The following is a 16,600-nucleotide window of genomic DNA, read 5'->3' as shown; positions in this document are numbered from 1 at the left end:
ATAATATATTTATCTTTAAATATTTTAATTATCACTCAAATAATAATTTTGTTGTTTAAGTTAATACTTTATGCAATATTTTTTTCATATAATATAATATTTTATTACTTTTTAAATTTGAATTGCATATTTATTACAAATAAATAAATTACGTATATTCATATGTTAAAAAACAAACAGTCCTAATCATTCAGTATTCAGATCTAGATACAACATCTTAATCATTCAAATATCCATTCAGATTCAGACGTCTTAATCTTAAAAAAAATAAATGCACCCTTAATCTTTACTTGTCCAGTATTTTAAAAATAGTTGTCTAACTTAACTTGTTCAGTTTTAAAAATTAAGAGATAGTTTACCATTTTGTGACTATTTACACTTTGTTATTGAAAACTAGTAACATTCATTTTTCTGACTTATAGTTAATAGGGACAATGTAGTAAAATTACCCTTTTATTTATTATTTCTTTTAGGAGTGTCAAGTCAAACATGAACACGTAAAGATGATCGGATCTAAAACCAAAAAAAAATTGCACGGCTACAAATAATAGTGAGTGACCTAATTATGATCACAGAGCAAAGCCAATTAATACTTCTAAAAGTAATAAAATATGACTCAAAACACTATATATAATTCAGCAGAAACAATAGAGGATATTATGTACTATACAAGGCCAAGAATATGTGATCATGGCATTTTCTTTATGGACAATTTGAATTCCTACCAGGACCACCATAGTAAAAATAATCACCCCAAACATTATTTTTCCCAGCTTTAATGTCATAGCAATTAGGGTGGTCAGCTAAAAGCTGGAGATTTGACAAAGGGACCAAGCTATTGTCCCAATCAACCACTTGTAAATTTCTAAAATAGGATGCCTTGCCATAGCCTTCATCAGCAAAATGACCACTTCCCATTTGTGTTGAAGTGTGAAATCCTTGCATTGATGATCTTGAGTTCACTATTTCTCCACCAAATTGTATCATGCTTGCATGTTCTTGCAAATGGCTGAACAAGAATGATGGCCAGTACCCTACTAATTGCCCTGATCCCAATTCTAGCCACCAATGTCCATGCTTTGGGTCCTATACAAAACCAAGTTGTCCTTTGTTAGTGTGACTATGTTATCTCAAGAATTTTCTAAGACTATATAAAGAGTCCAAGTGCACCTTATCCCACTGACATGAGACCTCGCCCCACGCAAGCAAGCTCGGACAAGACATTTGAAGTGTAGACAATATAAGACGAAAAATATTCCCTGAATTTGAAAAAATGACACAAATATGCCATTGATATAAAAGGTAACCAAAATAGGTTCAGTGCGCTTTTTTGTGCACTATATATATTTTTTAACGGAATGGATAACGACGTCAAAAGTAGATAGCGCAATATTTTTGTGCACTATTCATTTTTTTTTTCATATAATGCACTATTTTTATGCACTATCTAATTTATTTAATATATGACACTATTTTAGTGCATTATCCATTATTTTCATATCATGTACTATTTTAATGCACTATCCTTTTTTTTTTCATTTAGCGCACTATAATATCTAATTTATTTCATATAATGCACTATTTTAGTGCACTATTCGTGTTATTTCATATAGTGCACAAATATAGTGCGCTAAAGATAGTCAAAGCATAATTGCACTATCTATTTTTTTTCATTATTATTTTTTTATCTAATTTTTTTCTGCACTATTTTAGTTCGCTATCTATTTTTTTTTTTTTCATTTAGTGCACTTTTTTTGTGCATTATCTAATAATTTAGTGTACTATTTAATTTTTTCATACAACACCGTAAATTTTTTGTTTTGTATATACTAAATTATCACTTTTGTTCTATTATACTAAACTTGATATAAAATATATAAAGTAAGTAAAGAGGACAAAGGGAATATTGGAGAGTATGAAAGTTCTTATTTTTTGTGTGTTTATTCCTTCAAATGAACAAGACTATTTATAGCTATAGTATAATGATGAAACTTGTTATGGAAACATGACTTGACATCTTTAACAAATGGAGAATGATTAGTCATCCATATACTTATGGAGGATGAGTAGGCATCCATTAGTTTCTCAACACTTCCCCTCGAATGCCTATGAAATATTTATCGAATACGTATTTGAGTGCTGCCTCATTAAAGACCTTAGCAGGAAAAACTCAGTGGGATAAAAATCTTGGTTAAGAAAAAGAGAGTACAATGTATATTCTTACTCCCACTGATGAAGACCCTAATTCAACCGGTTCAGTCTTCGCATCCCAATCCTGTATATCATCTTCTCAAAGGTTGAAGTTGGTGAAGATTTGGTGAACAAATCTGCTGGATTGTCACAGGAGCGAATCTGTTGCACATCAATATCACCATTTTTCTGGAGATCATGCGTGAAGAATAATTTTGGCGAAATGTGCTTCATTCTATCTCCCTTTATAAAACCTCCTTTTAATTGAGTTATGCATGCTGCATTGTCTTTAAATATGACTGTAGGTACCTTGGTATCAAGCTTCAGACCATATCTCTCATTGATGAAATATACCAGTGATCTCAACCATATGCATTCTCTACTTGCTTCATGGATTGCAATTATCTCAGCATGATTAGAAGAAGTAGCAACGATGGACTGCTTTGTCGATCGCCATGATATTGCAGTACCTCCATATATAAACACATAGCCTGTTTGGGACCGTGCTTTATGTGGGTCAGATATATAACCTGCATCTGCATAACCAACAAGATCTGGACTAGCTTTCTTAGTATAAAACAGACTCATATCAATAGTCCCTTTTAGGTACCTCAATATATACTTAATTCCGTTCCAATGTCTTCAATTCGGACAGGCACATTCGCTGCAGGGATATGTGACTTGATTATTCTTTTCAAATCAGTAAATGCATCTGGCATTTGATTTGCTAATTTCTGTAAGTGAATGATCTTCCGGATCTCATTTTCACATATGGGGGTACGTGGATCAAAATGAGATAATGATGAAACTTTCCACGCAATTTCTCTTTTAAGGTCATGTTTTTCTCCTCCTAATTACGGAAAATTTATTTCATCAAATCAAGCAGTAAATAAATCTTCCATCAATGGTTCAAGGTAGCGAATTATAGAGGGTGACTCAAACCCCACATATATTCCTAACCTTCTCTGAGGGCCATCTTAGTACGCTGAGGTGGTGCAATTGACACATATACAACACATTCAAAAATTCGTAGAAGGGAAATATTTGGCTCATGACCCAGAACCAATTGTAACAGAGGGTATTTATTATAATTAGTTGGCTTGAGACGAACAAGTGATGCTGCATGTAAGATAACATGATCCCAAACAGTAGTAGGCAATTTTGTTTTCATAAGCAGTGGTCTTACTATCAATTGTAGCGCTTAATAAATGACTCAGCAAGACCATTTTGAGTATGAACATGAGCAACAGGATGTTCAACTTTTATCCCAACTGACATACAATAATCATCAAAAGTTTGGGATGTAAATTCTCTAGCATTATCGAGGCAAATAGCCTTAATAGGATAATCTGAGAATTGCGCCCTTAATCATATTATTTGTGCCAATATTTTGCAAACGCTAGGTTGCAAGATGATAAGAGGCACTCATGTTACCATCTTGAAGATGTGTCTATTAGGACCATAAAATATCTAAATGTCCCACTAGGTGGGTGAGTAGGCCCATATATATACCCATGTATACATTCTAGAAACTGAGGGGATTCGACGCTAACTTTCAGTGGCGATGGTCTAGTTATCAGTTTGCCTTGATAACAAGCAGCACATGAAAATTCATCCGGTGTAAGAATCTTCAGGTTCTTTAACGGTTGTCCTTTAGAATTTTTAATGATTTGTCTCATCATTATTGAGCCAGGATGACCTATTCGATCATGCCAAAGCACAAATATATTTATATCAGTAAAATTTTGATTTACGATAGAGTGTACTTCAGCTGTACTAATTTCGGCATAATATAAGTCGGAAGACAAAGCTGATAGTTTCTTCAACATTTGTTTTTGACCTGAGACATTCTCGGTAATGCCAAGATATTCTGCATTCATTTCATTTATTGTCTCAACATGATATCCATTTCTGCGAATATCTTTAAAACTTAATAAGTTTCTTGGGGATTTAGAAGAGAACAATGCATCTTCTATAACTAATTTTTTCCCCTTAGGCAGAAATATAGAAGCTCTTGCGGAACCTTCGATCAATTTTGAATGACCAGCAATTGTTGTAACATTTTCTCTTCTTCTAAGTAAGTGGGAAAATTATTTTTCATCTTTAAATATTGCGTGCGTTGTCCCACTATCAATTACACAAATATCGTCATGAGTTATTGATCCAAATAAGACTTGAGGAGTATCTATATTTTCTTCAAAAAAATATAAACAAAATAAACATTATAATATAACTAGCACATAGCATATTATATACTATCACATTTCATGTTACTTATATGTCAATATAAATAATGCTTGTAAGTTCATTATAACTATATTTATTATTCAGTTATTTGTTTATGTAAATATGTGTCTATCTATATTAATAAATTTAAAACTCTATTTATTTAATAAATTATTACTATATTATCGTGCAGATACCCAATATTCAAAAAAATGCTTTGCTACACAATAAATGCACAAAAATATTTATTTATATATCAGATTAGTAAAATATTAATAATCGGAACGTAAACTAATTTAACTTTAACAAAAAATTAATATAATTAGTTTATTTTATAATCATCACCTTCAGGGTGATTTATATGTTTTTCAAGAATGGAAAAGAGATCTAAAGCTTCCAGGTTCATGTGCTCAACGTTATTTTTAAGGAGGAAGTTTGCTTCAACATCATTTTCTGGTTTCTTTAGGGACGCCGATAGAGTTTTACTAGATATTTTGGCGTACGACAGGTATGTGTCCAGTGTCCCTTTCCTCCACATCGATAACATTTACTTTCAGAGTTCGTCCTTGGCGCTACTTCAGGAGCTTTCCCCCTCCTTTTGCACTGCTAGTGTGGAGGGTTATTATTTATTGTCAGGTGATCACCCTGATAAAAATACCTGTCACGATCACATCCTCGACCTCGACCATGACCACGACTGGGGTCAGGGCTTCTTTCACGCCTAGTTGGGCGAAAGTGTGTTGCATTCACTTCTGGAAATGGAGCAGTACCAGGAGGCCGACTTTCATTATTTTTTATTAAAAGTTCATTATGTTGTTCAGCAACAAAAAGATGAGCAATTAATTCGCAATATTTCTTAAATCCCATTTATCGGTATTGCTGCTACAGGAGCATATCGAGGAGGGAAAAATAGAGAATATTTTCTCTAACATGTCGTGATCCGTCGTACTTTCCTCACATAAATCAAATTGCGATTTAATTCTAAACATCACAGAATTATATTCAGTTACATTTTTAAAGTCTTGAAATCTCAAATAGGTCCATTCATTACGAGCTTGTGGAAGAATGATCATCTTCAGGTGGTCGTATCTTTCTTTTAAATTGTTCCACAGTACGAGGGGATCTTTGATAGTGAGGTATTCCATTTTTAAACCTTCGTCAAGATGATGACGAAGAAATATCTTGGTCTTTGCCTTATCTTGATCTGATGCCATATTATTATTTTAATGGTGTCTGTCAGATCCATTGCATTTAAATGTATTTCTGCATCTGGTGCCCAGGACATATTAGTTTTGCCAGATACATCTAGGGCACTAAATTCACGTCTGAAAATATTAGACATTATTTAAGAAAATTAAATACTAACCTTTAAATACCTTTGAAAGGATTTTGCAGAGACTCGTGCTGATAACGTGATATAAAATGTATAAAGTAAGTAAAGAGGACAAAGGAAATATTACAAAGTATGAAAGTTCTTATTTTTGTGTATTTATTCCTTCAAATGAACAAGGCTATTTATAGCCATAGTATAATGATGAAACTTGTTATGGAAACATGACTTGACATCTTTAATAAATGGAGGATGATTAGTAATCCATATACTTATGGAGGATGAGTAGGCATCCATTAGTTTCACAACAATTTCAGCACATTTTAATGCACTATCCTTTTTCTCATTTAGTACACTGTTTCTTTTTTATTTCATATAGTACACTGTTTTAATGCATTATCCATTTTATTTTATATAGCGCATAAAAATAATGAACTATCCATTTTTTCCATCTATCTAATTTATTTTCTATGGTGCATTATTTTAGTGCACAATTTTATTTCATATAGTGCACAAATATAGTGCACTATATAAAAAATTAAACAGTGCACAAATTTAGTGCACTATATAAAAAATTTGAACAGTGCACAAATTTAGTGCACTATATAAAAAAATTGAACAAAGTGCAAATTTAATATAATAGAACAAAGTATTAATTCAGTATATACAAAATAGAAAATTTAGGATGTTGTATGAATAAAATAGATAGTGCACTAAAATATTAGATGATGCACAAAAAAAGGCACTAAATGAAAAAAAAAATATAGTGCACTAAGATAGTGCAACATATGAAAAAATTAAATTTAAAAAAAAATAACTAATGAAAAAATAGACACCGCACTATATAAAAAAATAGTGCACTATTTCAAAATATTAAACAGTGCACAACTTTGTGCACTATATAAGAGAATTGAACAAAATGCAAGTTTTGTTGTGAAACTGATGGATGCCTACTCATCCTCCATAAGTATATGGATGACTAATCATCCTCCATTTGTTAAAGATGCCAAGTCATGTTTCCATAACAAGTTTCATCATTATACTATGGCTATAAATAGCCTTGTTCATTTGAAGGAATAAATACACAAAAATAAGAATTTTCGTACTCTCCAGTATTCCCTTTGTCTTCTTTACTTACTTTATATATTTTATATCACGTTATCAGCACGAGTCTCTGCAAAATCCTTTCGAAGGTATTTAAAGGTTAGTATTTAATTTTCTTAAATAATGTCTAATATTTCCAGACGTGAATTTAGTGCCCTAGATATATCTGACAAAACTTATATGTCCTGGGCACTAGACGCAGAAATACATTTAAATGCAATGGGTCTGGCAAACACCATTAAAAATAATAATAAGGCATCAGATCAAGATAAGGCAAAGGCCAAGATATTTCTTCGTCATCATCTTGAAGAAGGTTTAAAAATAGAATACCTCACAATCAAAGATCCTCTCGTATTGTGGAATAATTTAAAAGAAAGATACGATCACCTGAAGATGATCATTCTTCCACAAGCTCGTAATGAATGGACCTATTTGAGATTTCAGGACTTTAAAAATGTAACTGAACATAATTCTGCGATGTTTAGAATTAAATCGCAGTTTAATTTATGTGGGGAAAGTATGACGGATCACAACATGTTAGAGAAAACATTCTCTATTTTTCCCTCCTCGATATGCTCCTGCAGAAGCAGTACCGAGAAATGGGATTTAACAAATATTCTGAATTAATTGCTCATCTTCTTATTGCTGAACAACATAATGAACTTTTAATAAAAATAATGAAAGTCGGCCTCCTGATACTGCTCCATTTCCAGAAGTGAATGCAATACACTTTCGCCCAACTAGGCGTGAAAGAAGACCTGACCCCAGTCGTGGTCATGGTAGAGCTAGGTCGAGGACGTGGTCGTGGTAGATATTTTTATCAGGGTGATCGCCTGGCAATAAATAATAACCCTCTGCACTAGCAGTACAAAAGGAGGGGGAAAGATCCTAAAGTAGCGCCAAGGACGAACTCTGAAAGTAGATGTTATTGATGTGGAGGAAAGGGACACTGAACGCGTACCTGTCATATGCCAAAATATTTGGTAAAACTCTATCAGGAGTTCCTAAAGAAACCAGAAAATGATGTTGAAGCAAACTTCCTCCTTAAAGATAACTTTGAGCCCATGGACCTGGAAACTTCAGATCTCTTTTCTATTTCTGAAGAACATATAAATCACCCTGAAGGTAATGATTATAAAATGGACTAATTATATTAATTTTCTGTTAAAGTTAAATTAGTTTACGTTTCTATTATTAATATTTTACTAATCCGATATATAAATAAATATTTTTATGCGTTTATTGTGTAGCAAAGCATTTTTTTTTTTTTTGAATATTAGGTATCTGCACGATAATATAGTAATAATTTATTAAATAAATGGAGTTTTAAATTTAGTAATATAGATAGGCACATATTTACATAAACAAATAACTAAATAATAAATATAGTTATAATGAACTTGCATGCACTATTTATATTGACATATAGGTAACATGAAATGTGATAGTATATAATATGTTATGTGCTAGTTATATTATAATGTTTATTTTGTTTATATTTTTTTGAAGAAAATATGGATACTCCTCAAGTCTTATTTGGATCAATAATCGATCATGACGATATTTGTGTAATTGATAGTGGGACAACGCACGCAATATTTAAAGATGAAAAATATTTTTTCCACTTACTTAGAAGAAGAGAAAACGTTACAACAATTACTGGTCATTCAAAATTGATCGAAGGTTCTGAAAGAACTATTATATTTCTTCTTAAGGCTTCTAAATCCCCAAGAAACTTATTAAGTTTTAAAGATATTCGCAGAAATGGATATCATGTTGAGACGATAAATGAAATGAATGCAGAATATCTTGGTATTAACAAGAATGTCTCAGGTCAAAAACAAATGTTGGAGAAATTATCAGCTTTATCTTCAGGCTTATACTATGTCGAAATTAGTAAAGCTGAAGTACACTCTATCGTAAACCGAAAGTTTACTGGTATAAATATATTTGTATATTTGTGTTTTGGAATGATCGAATAGGCCATCCTGGCTCAATAATGATGAGACGAATCATTGTAAATTCAAAAAGGCATCCATTAAAGAACCTGAAGATTCTTACACCGGATGAATTTTCATTTGCTGCTTGTTATCAAGGCAAATTGATAACTAAACCATCGCCACTCAAAGTTAGCGTCAAATCCCCTCAGTTTCTAGAATGTATACATGGGTATATATATGGGCCTACTCACCCACCTAGTGGGACATTTAGATATTTTATGGTCCTAATAGATGCATCTTCAAGATGGTCGCATGTGTGCCTCTTATTATCTCGCAACCTGGCGTTTGCAAAATTATTGGCACAAATAATAAGATCAAGGGCGCAATTTTCAGATTATCCTATTAAGGCTATTCGCCTCGATAATGCTGGAGAATTTACATCCCAAGCTTTTGATGATTATTGTATGTCAGTTGGGATAAAAGTTGAACATCCTGTTGCTCATGTTCATACTCAAAATGGCCTTACTGAGTCATTTATTAAGCCTACAATTGATAGCAAGACCACTGCTTATGAAAACAAAATTTCCTACTACTGTTTGGGGTCATGCTATCTTACATGCAACATCACTTGTTCGTCTCAAGCCAACTCATTATAATAAATACTCTCCGTTACAATTGGTTCTGGGTCATGAGACAAATATTTTCCTTCTATGAATTTTTGAATATGCTGTATGTGTGCCAATTGCACCACCTCAGCGTACTAAGATGGCCTCCAGAGAAGGTTAGGAATATATGTGGGGTTTGATCCACCCTCTATAATTCGCTACCTTGAACTATTGACGGGAGATTTATTTACTACTCGATTTGCAAATTGTCATTTGATGAAACAAATTTCTCCCAATTAGGGGGAGAAAACATGACCTTAACAGAGAAATTGCGTGAAAAGTTTCACCATTATCTCATTTTGATCCACGTACCCCCATCTATGAAAGTGAGATCCGGAAGATCATTCACTTGCAGAAATTAGCAAATCAAATGCCAGATACATTTACTGATTTGAAAAGGATAACCAAGTCACATATCCCTGCAGCAAATGTGCTTGTCCGAATTGAAATTCCAAAAGAACCATCTTCTAATGTAATAGCTTCTAAATCCCCAACATGACTGAAGCGTGGCAGGCCATTGGGTTCAAAGGATAATAATTCTAGTAAAAGAAGTGCGAAAAATGATAAAGATGGTATTACAAAAGATTCTCCTGAAGAGACTCAAAATCTGATTAATCCTGATATTCCTGAAAAATCAGTGAGCCCGAGACTCAAGTGAATGGAGAACTTTCAATAAGTTCTACTAACGATGAGGTAAATTTAGATTGATAGAAAATTATGGTGGATAATGTTTTTGCATATAATGTTGTACTAAATATCATGCAAGACAATGAGGACCTTAAACCTCTATCTGTCGAAGAATGTCGACGAAGAAAAGATTGGCCAAAATGGCAAGAGGGGATTCAATTTGAATTGAACTCACTTGCTAAACGAGAGGTTTTTGGACCTGTAGTCCCAACCCCAAATGGTGTAAAATCAGTTGGCTATAAATGAGTCTTCGTACGTAAAAGAAATGAGAAAAATGAAATTGTAAGATACAAGGCACGCCTTGTTGCACAAGGATTCTCTCAAAAATCCGGTATTAACTATGAAGAAACATATTCACCTGTCATGGATGCAATAATATTTTGATACCTCATCGGTTTAGCAGTACATGAAAATCTTGAAATCCATCTAATGAATGTGGTTACAGCTTATCTTTATGCTTCACTTGATAACGATATTTACATGAAAATTCCAGAAGGATTAAAATTGCCTGAAGCATATAGTTCAAAGTCTCGGAAATTATATTCAATCAGATTACAAAGATCGTTGTACGGTCTAAAACAATCAGGGCGTATGTGGTATAATCGCCTAAGTGAGTACTTGAAAAACGAAGGATACATAAATGATGTTATTTGTCCTTGTATTTTCATTAAGAAAACGACGTCGGGGTTTGTCATACTCACTGTTTATGTGGATGATATAAATCTCATAGGGACCCCAGAAGAGGTCTAAAAGGCAATCGAATATCTAAAGAAAGAATTTGAAATGAAAGATCTTGAAAAGACAATACTTTGTCTTGGTTTGCAAATTGAACATTTAGCAGAAGGAGCCTTCATCCACCAAACTGTCTATCCCAGAAGGTTTTGAAACGTTTTTACATGGACAAAGCATATCCATTAAGTACTCCAATGATTGTTCGATCACTTAATGTAAGTAAAGATCCATTCCAACCTCTGGAAGAGGGTGAAGAGAATCTTGGTCTCGAAGTACCATATCTCAGTGTTATTGGTGCACTTACGTACCTTGCTAATGCTATAAGACCGGATATAGCATTTTCTATTAATTTACTAGCGAGGTATAGTTCTTTCCCTATGCGAAGACACTGGAACGGAATTAAGCATATATTGAGGTACCTAAAAGGGACTATTGATATGAGTTTGTTTTATACTAACAAAGCTAGTCTAGATCTTGTTGGTTATGCAGATGCAGGTTATTTATCTGACCTACATAAAGCACGATCCCAAACAGGATATGTGCTTACATATGGAGGTACTGCAATATCATGGTGATCAACAAAGCAGTCCATCATTGCTACTTCTTCTAATCATGCTGAGATAATAGCAATCCATGAAGCAAGTAGAGAATGCATATGGCTGAGATCAGTAGTACATTCCATCAAAGAGAGATGTGGCCTGAAGCTTGATATCAAGGTACCTACAGTCATATTTGAAGACAATGCAGCATGCATAGCGCAACTAAAAGGAGGCTTTATAGAGGGAGATAGAACGAAGCACATTTCACCCAAGTTATTCTTCACGCATGACCTTTAGAAGAATGGTGATATTGATGTACAACAAATCCGCTCCAGTGACAATCTAGCAGATTTGTTCACCAAATCTTCACCAACTTCAACCTTTGAGAAGATGGTATACAGGATTGGGATGCGAAGACTAAACCGGTTGAATCGGGGTCTTCATCAGGGGGAGTGAGAATACGCGTCGTATGCTCTTTTCCTTAACCAAGATTTTTATCCCACTGGATTTTTCCTGCTAAGGTCTTTAATGAGGCAACACTCAAATGCGTATTCGATAAATATTTCATAGGCATTCAAGGGGGAGTGTTGTGAAACTAATGGATGACTACTCATCCTCTATAAGTATATGGATGACTAGTCATTCTCCATTTGTTAAAGATGTCAAGTCATGTTTCCATAACAAGTTTCATCATTATACTATGGTTATAAATAGCCTTGTTCATTTGAAGGAACAAATACACAAAAATAAGAACTTTCATACTCTCCAGTATTCCTTTTGTCCTCTTTACTTACTTTATATATTTTATATCAGAAATAAATTAGATAGTGCACAAAAATAGTGCACTATATGGAAAAAAAGTGGATAATGCACAAAAGTAGTGCACTATCACTTTTAACATCGTTAACTCATTTTGTTAAAAAAAAAAAAGTATATTGTACGAAAAAAAGTGCACTAAGTCTATTTTGATTACTTTTTATATCAATAGCGTATTTATGTTATTTTTTTAAAACTTAGGACATATTTTCATTTAGTGAAATGAAGTTGACTCTGATACCATGTTGGCAAGAACAAATTAAAGACGCTTAAAGATGTTGGTAGAGGGGCTTAAGTATACCTTCCATATCATTATGTCAATGTCCAATTGACTACCATCGGATGTTGATGTTGGAGATATTGCAGCCCCCATTGCAATCCTGTTGTTTGTTTGGACAAAACCTGTGCACAGTAAATTGTAGCATCCAGTGGTTTGGTATGCATCACTCTGCGTTTAAAAAATGTACTAATATATATTATCAGTCTGTTAATGTCTAAAGCATGAAGACAAAAGTTAATTTAAAGGAAACTGGGATTCCCTTGTATTAATAAATCTTACCGTCCAATATGTGAAGAACCTTGGATAGATGTCTCCATATAGTTCTGGACTGACCTGACAATATGAACATGGCATATGCAGTTAAGAGATTTAATGTACTAAATCTCTGTTCACTCTGAAAAGGATTCAGATTTTGTACTAATTATTAGCTGCCATTATGTCATGTGGTTAGTTAGTAAATCATTTTCAAACAAAATGTAAGTGTGGTGTAAGTTGCTAGGACAGTGGTACCAACGCTTGTGAGTACATTAAATAAATTAAACAGATACTAGCCGGTTTGAATTGTGTAGGATCGAGCCCTAGCCGCATCCTTTTTCTAGCTCGTTAGAGCTTATGGGGAGAGTCAAAACCTTAAACGACAAACGACATATTTATGCTGTGAATTTTGCGAATAATATTTACCTGCCAACCAGCTTCAATGGTATTAAGATCATCACCAAAAGTTCCAGAGATGATCCATAGCTGTGACAGACTGAATTCATATTGGTCTGTTACCTTTGGTGTCCATACACTAATGCTAGCTTTTGCTCCATAATATTCTTCACCATTCACAAATGCTACTGCATGCTGCAAATTACAAAATTTTCACTAATTGTGTTATATTATTAATTGAACAGATCATGTGCATTCTTCTTCGTACACATATTGAAGGTGATGTGGTGCTACTTAGACTAAATTTACCTCATGATCACTGCTCATTGTGTCGCGCCTTACGCCTCTTATTATTTTTCTTCCAAATCTCTGCAAAGTGCTAGCTCTCATAACATCTTTCCCTGTAGTTCTCCTTATTGGAACTGTCCCTTCTGGGCATGATTCTCCCGAAACTGTCCACAGCTGGAAGCTGCTAGTATCTGTCATTGAATCTGTCGATTCATTCGCTTTAGGCCTCTTTGGAGGCACCTGCATTCAGTCGAAAATTAGAGTCTATGTGTTCTGTTCTTTATATGTATGTTCAGACCTCTAACAGACATACTCTATAACAACATATGTAACAGTCAAGTTTTATTTGAAACTGATATTGCATGTTATGTTCTCTATTGCAACATAGCAGTCACAAAAATATCTAGACAAATGACATTGTTATAAAGAGGTTTTGACTATATCTTTTTGGGCGAATCCATAACTAAATTAGATCTCTGAGGTGAGCATTTCTTAGGAAAAATACCAATGGTTTCATTCCTTTGAGGTGAGGATGATCAAAAGCTGGTTGAAGATGAGATAACACACAATCTATTAGATCTCCATCTGGACTCTGCAATCACAAAAAACACAAAACAACAGAAAAGCAAAGGAACCATTATTTTCAAAATCTTGATTCATGTGGTTGATTATCTCATATAGTCACTCAATTTGTTGTTTTACCTTAGAAAGTCACATTTCTTCAACAAGAAAGTGACTTTTTGAGATAATTAACTATCAGTTGCACGACCATATGAGAAATTAACTCGCGATTCATGGAAAAAGTTTCAAACTTTAATCTTGAAAAGAAGAACACAAAGAAAATTATATATATATTGCCTGAATTGTCTTGACTGCTGGCTTGTTGACCTTCCTGAGGTAAGTCCTTAATCTCTTAAGTTTAAGCAACTCTTGTTTTGGTTTGAAAGTTTGGTTTGTCAACAAGTGATGCTTTGCATCTTGTACATGAGTTGGATCTGAGATGACACTACCAAATATAGAAGCAAGAATCAAGAAACCAACAAATGAGAAAATGATAGAAAATGGCTTAGAATTACTAATCATTATTGTCTTTGTATGGCTGTTTCTTCTGTTAAATTGGCCTTTTGACTCTTTGTGATTGTTGTCTAGTACTGTAAATGAGCAGCAAGACAAGAAGAGGCCAAGGGGATTTATTCCAAAATTTTGTCCACGGAAACACTTCCTCTAGCTAGATATCTACAAATCCATAAAGGAGAGATTTTAAAAGGAAAAGTCCAAAGAGTAAAAGTTAAAACAAGGTCACTCCCTCACTATTTTCAAAAACTTTTGGTCTTTATATAAAGTATTAATTTGAAAGATAAAAACAACTGTGTGTGTCTCTGTGTTGTTTTTGGGTTGACACACAGAAACCTCCGTGCAGTTTATAGTAAAGGACAGCCCTGATAAGTAGGGGGTTATACAACATAATGGGACCTATTCATTTTTAAAAAAAATGAGTTTAACCTTTAAGGTCCTCTAAACATAAGTAATTGTCCAATAACAACAGATGTAGATAATACTAACAAAAATGATACAGGTTCAACTGAACTCAACATGTGGGACAAATCACATCAAATCTGTTCGACGAGCTCGACTGATAAGGTGGCAAATGTAGTGACTAAAAATTCCCTTAGCACATTTCACAGTGGCCATGGGAAACTAGGTTCTCCTTTTAATATCTTTATGAGGTTTAGTGGCAACTGCCTCCCACTTCCACTTCTTCATATAGTTTTTAATCCAATAGTAATATATTGTTTCATCTCTTTGTTTATACAAACTTCAAAGAATGAAATGTATGTTAGAAGGGGAATATTTGCCCATAAGTTTCACTCAAATTATAAATTATTGTACTTTGTTTATTTTCGAATCTTTTCATATACTATTATCATGAGCACTAAGCCTACCTTTTTCTAAAGTAGATTCCCCACTCACTGCCTTGAAATTATAAATTTATTGTTTTTCTTTTGAATATTCTCATCCTATTTCATGGGCATGTTTTATAGTAGCGTTTTAAAAGATGGGCTCTGAGGCAAGGCGTTTTATTTAGCACAGGACGAGCAAGGTGATGAAGCGTAGCATGGATCTTTAAATTTTTTATTTATAATATAGTAAAATAGTGTTATAAAGTAAAATTATAAATAATAAATTAATAGTTGAAATAATTAAAAACATAATTAAACAAATTCATAGAAAATAAAACTTCTAATATAAGCTTACTAAGTATAAATAATGAAATGCTATAATAGCTATTATGAGATGAAAATCAACTCTAACATTTTAACTTTCAATTGATAGAATCACATTTTTTGTAAAATACATCACTATCGTACTATACAATTTACATTCCTAAAAGAAAAAAATCAATAAACTTTATTAGTACCCTCACATTAATTTTGAGATAATAAAACACCATAATTTACTTTAAAATAGTGATTATTTTGGTACGTATGATAAATGATAAAATATGATAATTTTAAGACATATGGAAATAATATGAAAATCAATGATAAGTGGAGATGTAAATTCGGCTATTAAATATTTTTAAAAATATTAAATGATATTCACCTTCACGATATTTTCAAATAGTAGTAAATATGCAATACAGTAACTTATTATTTGAGCTATTCTCAGTCTTCTTATTTCTATAGCTGAAAAAATTTATTAAGCGTCATTTACATAAGAGAATTAAAGGATCAACAATGTCAATTTTAAGGAATTCAACACAATTTGTCTAAGATTTATTAGGCAAGTTTTGAACATTGATGTTAGGCATGCTTAGGACGTACAATCGGATGCTTAAGATGTAAACCTTATAGGACTAAGCCTTCCGCCGATGCCTTGAGATATTTTATCAGTGTCCTGCCCGGAGGCGATCCCAATACTGCCTTTTAAAATGCTGCTTGATGTCTTGATTCTAAAAACTTGTGCCACAACCTTTACTTATACGTGAATAATTATAGGTATTTGCACCAAAAAGTCACAATTTTGTTTTATCATTTAAACGTCACAACACTATCACCTTGTTAAGCAAATGGTCATAATTTATAGTCGAAAATGTAATTCCCTGTGAACTTGAGGACAAGTATGGTAGTAGTAATTGGGTCAATTAGGTG

The 16,600-nt window shown here is 33.2% G+C and overlaps 1 protein-coding gene across 1 annotated transcript; it reads right to left on the bottom strand.

Annotated features, from left to right (window-relative positions):
* Window positions 1-590: 590 nt before the first annotated feature.
* Window positions 591-14,859, bottom strand: LOC107875899. Its single transcript, XM_016722785.2, has 7 exons — window positions 14,307-14,859; window positions 13,954-14,040; window positions 13,470-13,688; window positions 13,191-13,355; window positions 12,789-12,842; window positions 12,531-12,677; window positions 591-1,086 (listed from the first exon to the last, which is right to left on the bottom strand). Exons 1-7 carry the CDS (start codon window positions 14,529-14,531, stop codon window positions 703-705), a joined length of 1,281 nt encoding a protein of 426 aa, XP_016578271.2. The 5' UTR covers window positions 14,532-14,859; the 3' UTR covers window positions 591-702.
* Between the last annotated feature and the right edge of the window lie 1,741 nt (window positions 14,860-16,600).

The sequence above is a fragment of the Capsicum annuum genome, chromosome 6, assembly GCF_002878395.1.
Source record: "Capsicum annuum cultivar UCD-10X-F1 chromosome 6, UCD10Xv1.1, whole genome shotgun sequence".
NCBI lineage: Eukaryota > Viridiplantae > Streptophyta > Magnoliopsida > Solanales > Solanaceae > Capsicum > Capsicum annuum.
This window is presented reverse-complemented; position numbering and strand designations above follow the sequence as displayed.